Source organism: Cyprinodon variegatus, unplaced genomic scaffold (assembly GCF_000732505.1).
Source record: "Cyprinodon variegatus isolate N-32 unplaced genomic scaffold, C_variegatus-1.0 Scaffold212, whole genome shotgun sequence".
NCBI classification, from domain to species: Eukaryota; Metazoa; Chordata; class Actinopteri; order Cyprinodontiformes; family Cyprinodontidae; genus Cyprinodon; species Cyprinodon variegatus.
The window spans coordinates 597,749-616,991 of NW_015150665.1; the positions used below are offsets into that span (position 1 = coordinate 597,749).

Consider the following 19,243-nt stretch of genomic DNA (forward strand, 5'->3'; position numbering starts at 1 on the left):
AAGGCTTTGAGTGCATGATCTTTATTAAGTCTTTCCCCCAATTCTTTGCAGAGCAAGAAAGGGAAACAAAAGAAAGTATACTTAAAAAAGAGTAAGAATTGGTAGATCTGCTTTATTTTGAAATTACACCTTTTTTTTAGGAATTTTGATCTGTTTTAAAATGGCTAAGGCCCTGTTCTTTAGGAGGTTTGCATGCCTTAAAACATGTACAAACATGCTTGTACTGTACATGCAGAGCAGAACTTCAAAAGAGGTGCAAAGGGATTTGTGTTTGCACATCAGCAGATAGCATGTGCAAACCTCTTTTGCGTGTGTGGCATTATCAATATTCATATTTTGCAATATCACTATTTTTAGTTTTTAAGAGTTTTCATTATGAGCTCTATCTCCATAGGTTTTACCCTCATTTCTCTTTTTCAGCCAATGTGAAATTGCCTGTAGCACATGCTATCTGCTCAGTTTAATGGGAGGAACCAACCAGTTTCCAAAACATGCCCAATTATTGCAATTGCAAAAATGTATTCCACTTGCATTTAGTACCTCATATTTTGATTCTTTGACGATCAGGCAACAGTCTCTTTCCCTGGACAGTCAATTTTATTTGATCAAATTGCAATTGCCTTAAAAAGAAATTAACTTTTTGGTCTGCAAACAGGACCAGAGTGTGTTTTGTTTCTTGGTCTTTAGGTCTGAATACACTTAAGCGCATTTGGTCCACACCAAACAAGCAGGCAAAAAATCTGGTCCAGCATGCTCTGTGGATTCACTATGAAACAGCTTCAATCTTACCACACTACAGAATCATTTCTCCACTCATCCAGAAACGTCAGAAGTTTGAAAGCTTCAAACTTTAATATTTAGTAAAGATTTAGTATCTGCAATAATTAAATGTTCGCAGAGATTCTGTCCTTTTAGATGATTAAGTTATCTTGGTGTCAGTCCATAGATGTATTCTCTTCATATTGAGAGTGTTTTGACCTTTCCCCTCTTTGCATGGTTTGATCACTTGTGTTGCAAATGCAAGACAAAGTTAAATAAAGTTGTGAAAATAGCTGGGAAAATTGTAGGAAAACCCCAGAAGCCTCTAACCCACATATGTTATGACAGGACACCCCTCATCCTTTGTCCTGCTGGTTTGAGCCTCTGAAGTCTGAGAAGATCCTTTGTCCCAAATGCCATCGCTCTCTTGGATTAGATAAAAAGGAAAGCATCCGAACATATGACCTGAAGTGCTCCAGCTTCATGTATTTTATTGGACTCCTTTCGATCTGTATTTATGTTCTTAGTTGTTTTCATCATTTGTCATCATCTGTATTTTATAACTGCCTGCCTGGTGAGCCCAAGACAATTTTCTACCTTAGTGGAAAACAAAGATTTATGCTAGATTCGATTCTATTCTATTCTATTCTATTCTATTCTATTCTATTCTATTCTATTCTATTCTATTCTATTCTAGTCTAGTCTAGTCTAGTCTAGTCTAGTCTAGTCTGTTCTACTGGACTTTGTATTTGATGCTAAAACATGCAGTATTATTATTGTGGCTGTAACTAACGATTATTTTGCAAATCGAAGAAGCTGTTGATTATTGTTCTGATGAATCTATTAATAATGGGATAGCAAAAGGTTCCTTAAAGAAGATTTTTTTTTTAAATTAAACCAGGTGAAATTAAAACTTTTCCCTTCAGGGTTTCTGTATACAGTACTGTAAAGCATACTGGCAGACAAAAATCTTGTTTAATCTTAAATGCAAAATGTTTACATATTTTTTACAATTTTGATATAATTATTGCTCTGTGTTGCTCTGTCAGCTAAAGGCAAGTTGTACAGTCTCTATACAGCAGTTAATGATTAATCAATTACTAAATTAGTTGACGGTTATTTCAATACCCAATTAATCACAATTAATCTGATTAATTGTTTAAGCCCTACTTATTATCAATACTTTGATTTGATTGGCTCACCACAACTGTGCTGAATTAATTGATCTTGACACTGATAATAATTTTGCATCATTTTGAAATCAAAGCATTGGAACTGCAACAGATGTAATGCATGCCAGACTTCTACAGTAGTTTTCCTGATTTCGGTCTGTGCTCTGGCTCGCCCTCGTCCTTTCCATTCCAATTGAAGCAACAGATGTCACACATCTGGCTTTATCAAAGGTTAAAGTTAATTTGTGGTAATTACATGCGACTTCAAAATGCGTCAAAAGATAAAAATAAAATGTGTCTTTAGTAGGGATCAAATAAGCATGACAAATGGTTTTACTTATGTGAATACGCCTTTATCTTTATTGTAAGGAAAACCTGGTTCAGTTCACCTTAAGTTAGAATTTAACTGGCCTCTACTGTACAGCAAACTAAGAGAAAATCAACCAAAGAAAGGAGGCAGATTTATACTTTTTGGACACATTATTCATAGCCCTAGAAGATATTATTTTAAGTGATATATTAGACTTTTGAGTATATCATTATTAAAGTAACAATATTGACGTTTTAAAGTTGCCCAGTCAGATACAAATTGTTAAAAAAAATCTGTGAAAGAAGCTAAAGATTTGGGCAATGTCATGAATATCCTTTAAATCACAAAGTTATAATTCATCACTTTAGAGAAATCTAAATAAGTCATCACAATATCTTGTGAAATACGCAAGAAATCTGGTCAGTAGTTATAAGAAGGGTCTGATGGATGTAAAATCAACATACACTTTTCCTTTATATAAAAACGGTATTATTAAGATATTCATTAGCAGTTCTTTATCCTTTGGCATAAATGCTGTAACCTGATGACCCTTCGCTCTCTTTCTTTCTCTGTACTGCTGTACCTCAGCTGCACTGTGCTGCATGTTGGGTGGCTCATTGGCACACCTGCTGCACAAAGTGGACTATGTTATCATCAGTGTTGTATAAAATTTTGCTGAAAAAAAAGTGTGATGCTTTCTGGCATTTTCTGTCTAATCAAACTGAGAAGTCTGTTTTTAGTTTGAAAACATGCTTAAGCTTTAAAAACAAAATGCAGTTTTTAGGGAAATTTCCAACAGTGTAAAGGTTTCCATGTTTGGGCTGTCATAGAAAAATATTCTTAACATAGCCTCTTTTTATGCCGGTTCAGCTAACACCACAAGGAGCAATGTCAGGTACACGGTGTGCCAAAGCTTCTCTCCGCGAAACACAGAAAAGAATTGAACACTGAAAGGGAAACACAGAGGACGGATTCTGAAGAGAACAAGCTTAAAATATATGTAGGAGGTAAACCAATGTCAAGTAAGAAAAATCACTATAAAAGAGGCAAAATTATGCAGCAGGAAAATTTCTCCATTGGTAAAAGTCTGCACTTATTTCCATTTCCTATCCTTTGGAAAAGGGAAAAAAAATGAAGCCTTCATTCCCCTAGCTTGAACTTCTACCTAGTAGAATAGTTGCACATTTTTAAGCTGTGAGAAGGAATGAAATCGGGGTGTAGAAAAAAATTGATTGAAGGGAAATTTAGAAATGGGTTAAATAGTGTGGGCAGGAATAGGCCTCCCCTCTGTTATCACCACCTGAAGAAAGGCCATTGCCATTAGATTGAAATTTAATTTACGAAATAGGGTTTTAATGCAGCTGTTCACCAGCAGCCCATTCCAAATACACTTTCTGTCAGTGCATTTCCTGAGGGCCATTTAATTGGGCTAATGAAGAAAGCTGCTAATGGCTGGCTTTATCTCTGGAAGCACGGGTGACATTTCATCAAAGCAGGTGATTTTCCAGACATTGTTTTGGCTCAGTGCATTTCACAGTAAGAAAGAAAAAAAGCGGAAAATGCAAGTGAGTTACTTGGGCAAATCATGAAAGATGGTGCTGGGAACAATGTGGTCCTGAGGACAATGGCTAATCTGACTTCATTCAAAAGTGGAATTAATAATTTTTTTAATAATTCACACCTTTATTGATGTTTTACTTGTTTATTTCAAGCTCCTTAATTTTTGAAGCAAAGAAGAAGACATAATGAGTGGGCAAAATATGCAGCACGTAGACATTAGCTCACACAAACACACACGTGGACATGATACAGATAGAGACAGTGATGTGACATTTACCTTCATCAGTTATCAACATCTTGACATTAGTACATCAAACCTGCTGTTTGATAATGAGCTTTGGTCGCCATCTGACTGAACGAATCTGACACTGTTGTCATTCGCTGCTGTCAGAGGGAAAGGTCAACACGAAAGTCAAAGAGGTTGAGACCCATGTTTATAGATGATTGTGCTGAACAATGCTGACATGCCAAAACCGTAAGGTCGAATCAAAGGTTTTGTTAAACCTTGAGAAAAAAATTAAGCAAAAAAATTAAGTGACGGGTAGAGACATTATACTCTTTAGGTATGGCTTTTTGCATTTTTAATTTTAGATATTAGCTCACTTTTTAACGAAATACTAAAAATAGGTAAGGATCCTTAAGAGTTGATATAAATGCATTAGCTTTTGGGGGGTCAGTGTGGTTATTTGAGTTAGTGAGGCTTTTTAATAGAATAGGATACTGTGAAAGTCAATTAAAGTACACCCTTCTTAAAATCTTTATTATAATTTTTTTTTTGCTATTCAGCAATTGTGGTGAGACCCATCCATCCATCTTCTGCTGCTTTTCTATCAGGATCACTGAGGGCTGATGCCCATCTCCAGGAGTCTATCAGCAAAAGGCAATGTGTACCCTTGAAATGTTGCAAGTCCGTCCTAGGCGACACAGAGACATAAAACTAAGTAAACACTCACACTTAAGGGCAATTTAGAATCCAATTCACTTAAAAGATTTTTTTTTACTTTAGGAGGAAACCAGAGAACCTGGAGAGAACCCACCATGCAAGGATATAACATTAAAAAAAAAAACATTGCAGAAACCTGGAACCATCTTGAAGCAAGGCAGCAGTGCTATGGGATGAGACAGAGGTAAAGAAAATCTAATATTTAATACTAATATTTAATATCTAGAAACGAATATGAAAACGATGAGGTATGTTTGATAATTTTAGATAAGTAAAAACAAAAACTGATGTAGATGTAAACTTTAAAAGTAATAATAGTAATAATTGAACTTTTTTGATCTCACACTGGAGAAATATTCCTCTGCATTTTATCCCATCCCCTTGGGGAGCAGTGGGCTGCCATTGTGCAGATCCTGGGGAGTAGTGTCAGGTTAAGGGTCTTGCTCAGGGACCCAGAGTGGAGGATGTCGGGATTGAACCAGGTACTTGCAACCTTCTTAGAGCAAAAGTACACTGCTCTAACCCACTAGGCCAGCACTCCCCAAGTCAAATCAAATGTAGACCGTTTGCTTCTGTTTTGACTGTAAATACTGTCGCAGCACTCTGACAACTGTTATAGCTAACGTTACCTCTTTGCAGCAACATGGTTGGCATTATAGTAATGTGAAGTAGAGCCAAGACGATAAACCTCTTTTTCAGATAATTTGTAATGGAAATTTGCTTCCAACTACCAGACTTGATTGTGTGCATCAGTATCACAGGTGTGCTGGAAAATTTCACCATGCAAATGCTGCATTAATTTTATTTGTTTTATTTTGCTTTTTAGTATGGTTTAAAATGACAACTCTAATCAAGATGCAATGAAAATAATCCCTTTTCTACCCAGCAGTAGAATCAGCGCCATCTAATTTCAGGTCTAAAAAGCCAACAACAGATTCTACTATGTCGTAATATGTATGTAGGAACACCTTCACTTTTGGAACAAAAAGTAACACCATGGTTGTTGAAGCCATTGTTGAAGATGCTGAAGCATCATATTCTGTACATTAAAGGTATATTTATGACTATAAGTCCATGAAGGTCAAAGTGTGTAATGCTCTTAGAAATGGCAATGAACAAGCAAACAAACAAGGGCTCAAATTAGGTCTCTACTGGCCTAAATAGGGATGTTAAATGTTAAAGCTCACAATAGGATTATTTTTTTTTTTATTGTAACACAGTATTTGTGGAAAGAATACCAAAATTAAAATGGCAAAGTTTCATCTGAATTTATCATGACTCATTCAGCAACTTACATTCGACTAGTGGGGTCAAGGTAAATGACCTTATATTACTGCATGCTAGATGAAAACACATTATTCAAGCCCCTCATATGGAGTATCATACATGAAGGAGGATTGGTTGTTGGCCTTGATTTGTAGTCGCATGAGGTGGTTCTTTAACAATCATCAATTTGACCATGAACTTGTCTTTAAACCAAAATACCTTAGAGTCAAATATCAAGCTATCTATCAGGCAGCTAAGACTTATGGGAAAGTTAGATAATGGAGTGATCCCCCACAAAGATGAACATCAGATCTCAATTAATAGTGAAACTCTCCAATAGAACTGGACATAAATGCATAGTATACCCAGAAAACCTTCATATGGAATAATAGACAAAAATTCTGCTACAGCAATGCCACAATGTGCGACTAGCCACATGTGACTACTTTAAATTATGGCAGCCAAAAATTGCATAAAAAGCTATCAAATCATGCAATGTATTTTCTTCCTTTTTTGAAGTTATATTTTAATCACTTTGGAACCTGGTAGGGACAGATGTGTTATATGTAAAACACTGAACTCGATAGTGGGTGTACGTTTATCACTTTTGATATTACATGTTGAAAATTCATGTGGGGATAATATCAGTACCAAAAAGCACTCATTACAATAGAGACATGGGGAGCTACAGCTGTCATTACCAACATGCTGTAAATATACAACTGCATTTTTTTCTGCAGCATAGGTTTTTCCATCATGTTGTGCTCTCTGCGTGCTACCCTACAGCACCAGTCTGCAGAGCATTCTGTTGTGAGAACACCTCCCCAGCAGAGAATATCCCACTGTGAAGTGAATGTGTGAAAGACACCTATGGTGAAACTCTACCTAATGCCTTGCATATATTCTCAAGGCATTCTTGAGTTCATGTATGAAACCATCTAATATTGTGCACTCTTCTAATATACCCTTCATCTTCCAAGCACTTTTCTTTAAATAGATTTTTTCTTGCATTTTAAGAAGTTTAAAGAAATACCTTAAGACTAAAGTGGTTATCATGCATTCCTGTGTTATGTTTATAAAAGAATGAGAAGTTGTGTACAACGACAGTCGCTAGTTATAGTACCTTGAAAAAATCCTAAAGCCCCATTAACTAACAAATATTGTCACATTATGGCCGTAAATGTGTGTGTTTTGTTGGGATTGGGATAAGCTAACAAAACTGGGCATATACAGGTGAAGTGGAAGGGTAACAACAAATGCTTTTTTATTATTATTTACAGATATCTGATAATTGTACAATATATTCCAATTCAGCTCCATCCACTGTGAAACCTCTACATGATATTTAGCATGACCAGTTACAATTAGAAGTCAGCTAACTAGTAAATAACCAATATGTATAAATGATCTAACCTCATAATAAGTACCTCTGCTCTTTGAATGATGCAGAGGTTTGTTTAAAAAACATTAGTGAAAAAAACACCATAAGGGGAAAAACCTAGAAACACACCTATCGAGTCATTTATAAAGTTCAATATTCATTATCTCCAAATGGAGAGAATGCACCATCTGCAAACCAATCAGGACAGGGCTGTCGGCCTAAACTGACAACCAATCAAGGAGAGCATAAAAGCTGAAGCAGTCACCAGTTACATGCAGGCTTTGGGGTAGCCTCAGATATCTATCGATTAGGTGGGAAAATTCTTCAACAGGTAAAAAAACAGCTTAAATGTTTGTATTACATCTCAGATGTTGTATTGCCATATAAAAGTGCACTGCAAAATGATCTAGAAATAAGTAAGACTTTCTTAAATTAAGTGTATTTACCTTTGAATTGAGTGGGTAAATAAGATGATTTGCTAATGGAATGAGTATTTTTACCTTTAAAATATGATAAGTAGATAATAGGCACTTGAAATAAGAAAAATCAGTTGTTGTTTCTTATTTAAGATGTAAATTGTCTTTTTCCATTGGCAAAGTGTCTGACTTACCTCCTAAATTCAAGAAAAAATAATCATCCCAAACACAACATACTCACCAGCTGTGTTTGCAGTGTCCATTAAATTGTGTAAATTCTAAATAAAATAAAATAAAAACCTTTACTGGATCATGCCAATTAAAAAAAAAACTGTATTAATGTTTTTTACAATTCCAACATTAATACAATTAAAAATTTTATTATTGTTGTGTTTGGATGAGGTGTTTTCTTGGCTGAATTGAAATTGGAGTATTGCTCTAAACTCCAGTGTATATAGAGTATTTCTTACACATCATATGACTATTATCAACAAAAAAAGATAAGGAAGGTGACAGAAAGAAGCAGGGTTGCTCAGCATGTTTTTAAAATGTATTCACGTATGGTCTTAACTACATTTAATTGAATGGAAGGACAAATGTTTGTTTTTTGAAATCAGCAGAATATAAACAAAGTTTTGCACATGTTATAAATGGAAATGCAGTTAATTTGACAAATGGTGGTGGCAGTAGCATGTTGTAAAAATGCCTTTCTGCAGCAGGGAGATGTAAACTGATCAGATTTGGCTGGAAGATGGAGAGAGCTAAATAGAGTAAAATCCTGATAGACAGGCTGTTAGAGGCTGCAAAACATTTGAGGCAACGCTTGATGACAGACCAATAATGGAGATGATTAGAACAAAGAATATTTTTTTGTTACAATGGGTGTGTGAAAGGAAAGTTCTATTGAGAATTTGTGGCACGATTTAAATGTGCATTGCACATGTTAAAAAGGGAAGTATTGAACATCCCCTTATATTTGTCTGATATGTAAAATTATTTATTTTTTATTTACTGCAGTTGCCTCCTTGATGTCCATTAGTCAGTTCATGAGAGAGTGACTCAAAATCGTTGGGCATGCGCATGGGTTTGACGCCCTGCACAGTCTTTACCTGGCTACTGGTTTGAGTCGCCGCTACCACTCACGCATTATGTGCTCAAAACACAGGGTGTTACCAATAACATCAACAGATAGCTGTCATCGCCACTACCGAGAAGCCCAAACACATGATTGCAGTGATGCAGATTTTTTATTTCAGGTCAATTGTCTTTAAGAAATGTAATTGATTAGAAATAGGAGAGATTTGACATTTTCAAAGTAGTCCATTACAAACAAAGCAGCAAGGATTAAGAGTTAAAGGATTACATGATATAGGATATTCGGATAAGTCTGTTTTTCTCTATGCTGAAAATGGTTGTGTACTGAACATGAATTTATAAGACAATGAAACCCTTAGTGACTGGTTGCAGTGCTATGTGACATTGATACACATTAACATTTTTTAACTATCTTGTTTTGTGTCGCAAGCCCACATGTGAACATCAGGATGTATGAGCTTAAAATTTCATTAGCACAAATTTCACCTTTCGCTTAACAGAAGGACAGTAAGCAATTGTTGCCTCATCACAGAATTTCTGTTGGAAATAAATGGAGATGAAGCTACCTGCTAGATGAGCACTTTAATGAGAGAACACGACCGACTGTTTCTGCAGATGAATCATATAGGAACAACCAAAATGCACCTCAAACCTCATCACAGATTCTACACAAAAGTTAGAAAATAAAAACTTTGTCTAGTGTGGCAACAAGGGATGAAAAGGGAGTCTGATCGGGTAAGAGAAGAGACCAGAGTACATTTGGTGGCAGTTTTCAACAAGGGAACTCATCTCTGCCCTGGAAAAGAAGTTGGATTTAACTTACCTCATAAGTTAAATCTGTACTGTCACAGCTGCAGACTGCAATGCTGTTCCTATTTCCCTGTGCAGGTGAAACACTGCGTTCATTTGAACTTGTTTGACAAAAGGGACAGACGTCTGAAACATCTCTGAAGCTTGTGATATGTTCCTTCAAAGCAACTCTGTATATTTCAATCCAAGTATTAGCTTAATTGGAGACATTAAATGATAGCTGAGGTCAATATATAGCACTTAGTGCATATTGATGCTCCATGCAGGCTTCCCTTCTCAAAAACTTGCCTATGTAACTTGAGAGGGTCGCATCCATCACTGAATGAGTCATGTGACCTAGGATGCTACTTTACAGCACTACCTGAATATGAGAGCCATCTTGTGTCAGATATGACATGTACCTCATCAGACATACACATTTTGGTTCTTTGACATAGGATGTAATCCAAAGCGATGAATGTGACCTTGTCTTTGCACTTATGTTCATGACTTCTCAGTTCGCTGGACTAAAGAAATCTAGATTCCAAAACATAGTGGGAAACTGTTTAATTTTGAGACCGTGTGGTGTTGCCGGTGCTCTTCCGGTAGGGAGGTAAACCAAATCTAGCACCCCTGTTTGCTTGAATGTTCATAAAACAGTTGTGGTTCTTAAATACTACCCATTTGGTCTGTGTCAAACATTTTTTAAATTAAATTATATGATAAAGTATGGTTTAGAAATTAAAAAGTTAGAGACATCTCATACTTGATCTCAATTGTGTTTAAAACACTAGGGCAAAGCAGCAATCACTTATGTGCTGGTTTAAAAAATGCACATGATTGTTTTTAGATAAGAAAAACAAAAACAAACAAACCAAAAAACAAGAATTTGCCTTATATACTTTCTGTATTGTAATGGTCTATTACACTAAATCTTTGTAGAGGTTTCTGATTGCACCAACCCATGGGTGGTTCTAGACAGGGGCCAATGGGGCCCAGTGCCCCTGAGGATCATGTCCTGTCCCCTATTATGGCCCCTGTACTGAATACATAATACTCAAAGAAATTCTAATGATGATATGCACTGGAACAGACATGGTTACTGATATGTCCTTTGGATCTATTTCATTCTTTCTCTTTACAAATTCTGTTTAACTAATTTTACTATTTAAAAACAATAAAGTGATAATGGTATTGATAGAGGATCCCAGTTTTCATCTGCTTAATGTTTTTTTTCCTAAACAAATAAAAATAAATACTTTTTTACAGCTGAATATATCTATCTTTATTTAGTTCTAATTCAGATTCCAAAGATACCTTAACTTAAGATACCTTAACTTAAATTAAGTCAAAATATGTAGAATTCACAAATTATGAAGGTATATTGACCTAATAATTTTATTAATTAAACATAACTGAATAGAAATTTAACTTTATGCAGATATCTTAATATATTTGAATCCCTTTCCCTGTTTTTTTTATTTCATGCTTTTCTGTGCCCCCCGTGAAAACAACGCTTGCCCCCTTCTGTCCCCCTGGTACATTTGGTCAAGAACCACCACTGCACCAAACAAAATACGAAAAACGTCAAGGGATATGAATACTTTGGCAGGTCCTTATATGTACAAGGCACAGAAGCGCATGTACTTATTGCGGAGGATGAGAAGAGCACACCTACCCCCACCCATCCTCACCACCTTCTACAGAAGCACCATAGAGAGCGTTCTGACCAGCTGTCTCACTGTGTGGTGTGGAGGCTGCAGTGCCTCAGACTGGAAGAAAGTAAGGAGAGTGATGAGAACAGCAGAGAGGATCATCAGGGCTTCTCTTCCCTCCATAAAAGACATTTCATCCCAGCGCTGCGTGTCCTGAGCCCGTAACATCATAAATGACCCCTCAGACCCCCACCATGGACTGTTCTCCCTGCTGCCCTCTGGGAAGAGACTTTGAAGCATTGGATGCAGGTCCAGCAAAGAACGGTTTCTTCCCCACTGCCATTAGACTGCTGAGTGTTTTGTAAAATGGGTTATTTTATTGCATTTTATTATATTTTATCATTATATAAAAAAGAACTGTAAATTTACAGTCATATGATTATATTACTGTTTATATATATATATATATATTTACTATTTTTCAAGGCTGCAATTTTAAAAAAGATGAAACTCTCCAGAGAGCTGTTTCCAAACGAAATTTCTTTTTGTGTACACTTGAGTAAACAAAATGAAAAAATCTGTCTAATTACAAGAAATATATATATATATATAGGTACGAATGTTTTGTGGTTTATAATAACATCTTAAAAATGGAAAATGAAGTGATTATCAAAAGGAGTTGTGGCTGGCCTATTACTTATTCATTTAACCACTGGGTGAATCAACTCTCCTTTAATCCTTCCTCCCAGTCTAACTGAAATTTCAAACCACTTGGGCTTGGCCTCTGCACATCCGTTGGTGACCGAGCTTAACGCACCGTTTCCTTTATTGTAGCCCCCCCTCCCACAACAATGAAGTGTGATATTTGAAAAAAGACAGATCAGCCACCGGTGAACTACGACCCACCAATCATCTGTAGTCTGTACCCACGGCGGCTTTTGAATCCCTCCTCCTCTTCCCACCTCTTCAAATCCATTGGCTGCCACAGGAGTAGCGACAATGTTTAATGCACCATGCGGTGTCCGGGAGTCCAGTCAGTGAGAGGAAGCGCTTGCTGTGCTCAGGGCAGTGTTACGTGCTGGAAATAGTAACTAATGACTGGGCTTGTGTAGTTAAGAAAAATCTATTTTATTTTTCTGACAACAGCAAGGAGACTCCTGGCAGGATGCGGCGTTGCTGCTGACCACTTCCACAGCAGCTGTCCGTCTGTCTGTGCGCACTTTGGCTGGGGGACGACGCACAAGGACAAATTGAGGAACCAGTAACTCTGCGCTGGAAAACAACATCGCTCGTCCTTTTAAGTATCCACTGTGGACATAGGCTACCTTTACAAACATTTGGATTTTTTTTTCCTTTCACACAGAATATTTTAAAACAGTTTTCCGTCCTGGAAGAAGAGTGAGTCACTGCAGGCAGAAGGAGAGCCGCTGCATCCTAATCAGACAGCGGAGAGGACTTCAGCTCATTGACATTTCAGTCATACTTTGGAGCACTTTTTTTCATTTCTACTGCGCTGTACTGTAGAGTTTGTGTGTATAGGAGGCTTTTGGCTTCCCTGCCGCACACGGAGGAGAAGGAGGATACGGGTGGTACCTTTTGTGAAGTGGAAAATAAGCAATCTCTTTACGCTGGAATTGACTGTTTTTAATTTTTATTCTGTCCCTTTCTTTTGGAACCGACGGTAAGATCTGCTTTTTTTGTTATTTTTATTCTTTATGTCTCATTTACCTTCCTTATTTTATTATTATTTTTTATCTGAAGCCCTCACTTACGTTCATTTCAAACCTGCGTTATTCCAGAACCTTTATTTTCCGTTCATACGGACGCAACAGCTTCTCTCAAGGACTGTGGAGCGACAGAGAGAAAAACAGAGTTGTGGAGACGGGGAGCAGCAGTGGAGAGAATTACACGGCTGTGCTGAGATGTTGGCAGCTCATTTCTGACTTTTTAGAAGGCTCATTTTAAATATCCGGATTATGCGGATTTGTTAATGCGTGTAAGAAGATCATTTTATCTTCACTCCTTCCAATAGCCCACACAATAGGCCATCAACAGTTTTACTCCTGCGGCGTTTCCGCATTATTAAAGTTGCCCTGTTACACTTCACTCTGCATCCTCAACATATGCATGGATAATTATCTCTCTAGGGTCAGATGCTGCATACATACCTCATATATAATCGAAACTACCTGCAGAATCTTGGATTTGATTATATATGTATAGTCTTCAAGGAGGATGCTTTCTGTCCGTGTATCTGTGAGGCTGAGCGTCTTTCCAAGGTTAACTAATTAACAATCTTCTCTCATAATTGTGAAGATGAATTACACATGAGCCGTGTCTCATTTTTGTCTTGGCAGTTGCACTGATTTTATCAGATTTCTCTCTGGCAGAGCTTGTAGCTCACTCTCTTTTCTAATTGATTTCCCTATAACATGTTTTTTTTTTCTTCTTTTCTTTTCTTAGGTAATATATGTGAAGACTTACAATGACAGTTCTGTTGGAGCCTGGATCTTGATTATTGTTGAGATGAGTCTGGGTGCTCTGCTGAATATAAATTAGGCATTCAGTACCACAGATTGCTTGCTGAGGAGAGAAAGCAACAAAGCAAAGACAATCTACAGCGACAAATGTCAAGTCATCACATGATGAACTGGACTCTTTTGTTTATCCGTTGTGATAGAGATACCAAATCTGAAAAGAATATCAACAGGTCACAGATTGAATAATCGACGCAAAGGTTTAAGCAGTTTTTACTTAGTGGAGATGCATCTTTCTATTTTCTTTTTCCTCCTTTTGTGGGCTCAAGCCTTGACATTAAAAAACTTGAATTACTCTGTCCCGGAGGAACAGGGTCCAGGAACAGTGATTGGGAATATTGCCAAAGATGCCAGGCTTGGACTCGAGCAGATTGGGCAGGGAGGACAGGGAAAGAAAGCCAACTTTAGGGTGTTGGAAAACTCAGCGCCTCATCTTATCGATGTGGACCCCCAAAGCGGACTGCTGTACACAAAACAACGCATTGACAGGGAAACATTGTGTAAGAGAAACCCCAAGTGCCAGCTCTCCATGGAGGTGTTTGCCAACGATAAGGAGATATGTATGATAAAAATAGATATTCAGGACATCAATGACAACTCACCTGTTTTTCCTTCTGATCAAATTGATATTGACATTTCTGAAAATGCAGTGCCGGGGACACGCTTTCCTCTAACCAGCGCACATGACCCTGATGCTGGGGAAAATGGCCTGAAAACCTATCAAATAACTCGTGATGACTACAATCTCTTTTCTTTGGAGGTAAAATCCAGAGGGGACGGGACCAAATTCCCTGAATTAGTCATTCAGCGTCCACTGGACAGAGAAGAGCGAAGCCATCACACCCTCATTTTGTCAGCTACTGATGGTGGTGAATATCCTAGATCAGGTACAATGCAGATAAATGTTAAAGTTATTGACTCCAATGATAATAGTCCGGTTTTTGATCAGTCATCATATGTAGTAGAAATTCCTGAAAATTCTCCTCCTGGAAAAGTCTTAATTGATTTAAACGCCACAGACCCTGATGAGGGAAACAACGGTCAAATTGTTTATTCTTTTAGTGGCTATGCACCAGAGAGAATTCGTGAGCTTTTCTCAATAGATTCTAGAACAGGGGTTATAAAGATTCAGGGAGAAATTGACTATGAAGAGAGCTCTGTCATTGAGATTGATATCCAGGCAAAGGATCTAGGTCCCAATCCAATCCCTGGCCATTGTAAAGTCACCGTTAAAGTGCTAGACAGGAATGATAACTGGCCATCTATAGGCTTTGTGTCTGTGAGACAAGGAGCCATCAGTGAGGCGGCACCCCCAGGCACTGTCATTGCTCTGGTCCGTGTCACAGACAAGGACTCTGGCAGGAATGGGCAACTTCAATGCAGGGTGCTTGGTAATGTCCCTTTTAAACTCGAGGAGAACTATGATAACTTCTACACAGTGGTTACAGACAGGCCCCTCGACAGAGAGGTGCAAGATGAGTACAATGTCACTATTGTTGCCAAAGACAATGGGATTCCTCCTTTAAACTCTACAAAATCTTTTACAGTGAAGATTCTTGATGAGAATGATAACATTCCTCGCTTCACCAAGTCTGTATACCTTCTTCAGATTCCCGAAAACAACATCCCTGGGGAGTATCTAGGTTCAGTTTTGGCACATGACCCAGATTTGGGCCAGAATGGCACTGTGTACTATAGTATCATTAACTCCAACATCAGTGGCGGTGATGTCAACACATATGTTAATGTGAATGCAGCTAATGGAGCCATCTATGCTGTACGATCTTTTAACTATGAGCAAATCAAGTATTTTGACTTCAAAGTGCTTGCTAAAGATGCAGGATCTCCACATTTAGAGAGCAATGCTACTGTGCGCATTAGTGTTTTGGACGTCAACGACAACATCCCTGTCATAGTCTTGCCTCTTCTTCAGAACGATACAGCTGAAATCCACGTTCCACGAAATGTTGGAGTTGGTTACATTGTAACAACAGTGAAAGCATTAGATAATGACTATGGGGAAAGCGGAAGGCTCACCTATGAAATCTCAGATGGCAATGAAGAGCACCTCTTTGATATTGATCCTGTTACTGGGGAGGTCCGAACCGCCCACCCTTTTTGGGATGATGTAAATCCAATCGTTGAGCTGATCATCCGTGTATCAGACCACGGTAAGCCAACTCTAACTGCTGCTGCCAGACTCATTGTCAAAGCCTCCAATGGGCATGCTTCAGATGGACTTCCACACATAAAAGACAATCAAAATTGGGACATTTCCTTGCCACTTATTGTGACTCTAAGCATCATATCTATCATGCTCCTAGCTGCCATGGTGACCATAGCAATCAAGTGCAAGCGGGAAAACAAGGAAATTCGTACCTATAATTGTCGCATAGCAGAATACTCCCACCCACAGCTTGGAAAAGGCAAGAAGAAGAAGATCAACAAGAACGACATCATGCTTGTACAGAGTGAAGTTGAAGAGCGGGATGCCATGAATGTGATGAATGTGGTAAGCAGCCCTTCCCTGGCCACTTCACCCATGTACTTTGACTATCAGACACGCCTGCCACTCAGCTCACCAAGGTCAGAGGTCATGTACCTTAAACCCACTGCCAATAACCTCAGCGTGCCCCAAAGCCACGTGGGATGCCACACCAGCTTCACAGGCCCAGTCACCAGCACTACAGACACACCTACTAACCGCATGTCGATCATACAGGTAAGAGAAAGTGCATCTTTTCCTTCCCTTTTGTGCACATTGGAAGCCCTACAAAGGTCCCAATCCCACATCAGCATTATCTCTTTTTTTTTTCTTTTTTTTTATGAAAAAAAAATTGAAAGTGGCACTGTTAGCCAGGGGCTCTAAGAGGTAAAAAAAAAAAAAAAACAACCAGTAAAAAAACAAACACATGCACCCTAAAATTGGATTTCAACCTGCTTTTCAAAGAAAATGTCATTTAAACCACAAAAAAATGTCTTAAAAGCAAACAAATATTTTTTATTTTTATTTTTTATTCCTTTTGTGGGTGAAAAAAAATGCATTTACTTGGGGAAAGAAGAAGCTCAAATAAGACTTTATCCATCTTTAATCAATGATTGCTTCAAGTTCAATATTTTATGAACTTCAACAGTTTTTTTCACACTTATCCTATGGGCTTGGATTCCTAGAGATTATGAGATTTTACTTATTTTCTTGACTATATTACATGTCTATGTGGCAAGTAGCAGGGCACATAAGCCTTCAATGTGATAAGTTCTTAGAGTCTTTGGCCTTAAGCCCATTAAAAGTCTGTTGCGGTCGACAAGGATTAAACCCAGTTTAAGCCAGTGCGGTGTTTCCACAAAACCTATTAGGCAGTGACAACAAAGCTAGTCGTTATTTAGTCTTTTTTTACTGTTGTTACAGTTATGATAGAAATCGGCCTCCTCTAATTCTAGTTTTGTTCAGTGTTTCTATCTTAATCTGGGTTGATCTTCTATTGTTACCATTAAACACCCTGATATTCTGTTTATAAGTTTTCCGTGTTCATTATGTTTATCTAGATATATCTATCAACGCAGATTAGATATGATAGTAGTGTTGGATCCAATTATTCTTCTTCTCTCCGCTTGCATCCTAATGGACTCTTTGGTAGTCCAGGTTAAGCTGTTTTTTCTCAGATGGAGTTTTGGATGATGATCAGATGTGACATATTCCCAAGAAGGCACTTGTCTGTTGTTCTCACTCTCATTCTTTGCTCTCTATTATGAACCAGCTGCAAAGGCCAAAGGTCAGCGCAAAGCCCGTTGATGCTTGCTATTATAAGGGATTAAATCATTGTTGGTTGATTCATTTTCCCTGCTAATCTAGATGTCATGTTGAATTGGACTGCGATAGGCTGTCGCAAATCTGTTTATGAGCGTTATTCTCAGGCTATTTAAGTAAAAAAAAGAAGAGGGGTATCAACACACTCAATTGTGTCTTGTTTAAGGAAGGTTTTCATCAATGCTTGGGTACCTTATTGCATTATTCAGTAGGAACCTGTGTAAAGGGGGATGGCCTGAGGCATTAGGTTTCTTCTGAAGCTGTACAAAAGCATATCACTGTCCTCCCTTCTTCTTCCTCTAATTTCCTCTCTGTATTTGCGTGGACAGTAAGTAACCTGAGTCAGGAGAGTGTCTATGGGAAAAAATGTCAAAAACAAAGACAGAATTCCCTTTCTATTGATCTTTAGGCATCTGAGCTCATGTGTCACTATGGTTGCCATGATGGTAAGGCTAAATAGGAAAAACATATGTAGATAAACAGGATGAACATATTCCATCTTCACAAGAGTACCTTGTGCTGTCTTCATCTGCTTCATTAGCTGCCTTCAACTTGTGGTCCTTGTCTGTAGAGCTGGTTTACTCTAATAATGTTTTAAAGTGGTGCACCGGCAGGCTAGAATGGTGTTTAGCTTGAAGAGAGGGATGATATAAACAAATCAGAGGAGCTCCACTTGCCTGATTATTCTCATCACCTTGCAAGGACATTACAGCGTGGAGAACATTGTGTCATTTGTAAACACAATTCCTGAGAAAAGATGGATTTTATGCAGTGAACACTAATTCCGCTTAAGGCATTGAAGGAAATGACCCTTTATGGAATCAATAATGAAACCAATATGAAACTAAATTTCTTGGGCTGTAGGATGAAGGGATTGTAATATTTTTGCTCTAAACAGTCTGCTCTTAAAGTGACCGAAATGGATTTAGATTTGCCAAACTGGAAGTCACTGATGGACTACTTTAGACACCTCATTTTCAAGTCTTTATTGTAAAAATGTAATACTACTTTGTCAACTAAAAGCTGAATTACTAATGAAACTTCAGAAACAGGCTTATTATACGATGTACTTAGTACAGTAAATATTTTTTCTAAAACAACAACCTTTTTTTTTTTTAATCATAAGATATGAATTTCTCAGTAACAAAAGGGGATGGTTCAAAGACTATAAAAGCTGCCTTTAGGTGGCGGCATTCTGCCTTTTGTGGGGTGGGATTGATGTGAGAATTGCAAGGAAAATGGGGCTCCAGTATCTGCTGACTTGAATCTGGTCACTTTATGAAAAGACTTCTTCATCTCTATAAAAGAAATGCTAGATGTGTATTCACTTACAGATTTTTTTTTTCACAAGCAGCCTCTCTTCCAGCACTTTTCACTAACAGCCTTGATTTTCTCTGAATTTCTGACAATGAATCCATGATAGTGATAGTTCTTTTAGGATCACATATTCATAGAACAAAGAAATCACAGTGACAACTGAACCATGTTTTTGAATATTCTCCAAATAACTGATGTTCATAATCCTGTTCAGTGAAACTAAAATGTGCAGGAC

The 19,243-nt window shown here is 37.7% G+C and overlaps 1 protein-coding gene across 2 annotated transcripts in view; it reads left to right on the plus strand.

Annotated features, from left to right (window-relative positions):
* Positions 1 to 10,285: 10,285 nt before the first annotated feature.
* LOC107088294 (protocadherin-17-like) overlaps positions 10,286 to 19,243 on the plus strand; it is a 67,283-nt gene continuing 58,325 nt past the window's right edge. The window contains exons 1-3 of one of the 2 annotated variants that reach the window (XM_015380379.1): positions 10,286 to 10,296; positions 12,381 to 13,027; positions 13,810 to 16,605. In XM_015380379.1, coding sequence (XP_015235865.1) covers positions 14,110 to 16,605 — 2,496 coding nt within the window. In that variant the 5' untranslated portion in view covers positions 10,286 to 10,296; positions 12,381 to 13,027; positions 13,810 to 14,109. Of the gene's footprint in view, positions 10,297 to 12,380; positions 13,028 to 13,809; positions 16,606 to 19,243 lie in introns of those variants that run through there. The other variant, XM_015380378.1, reaches the window with a different exon arrangement.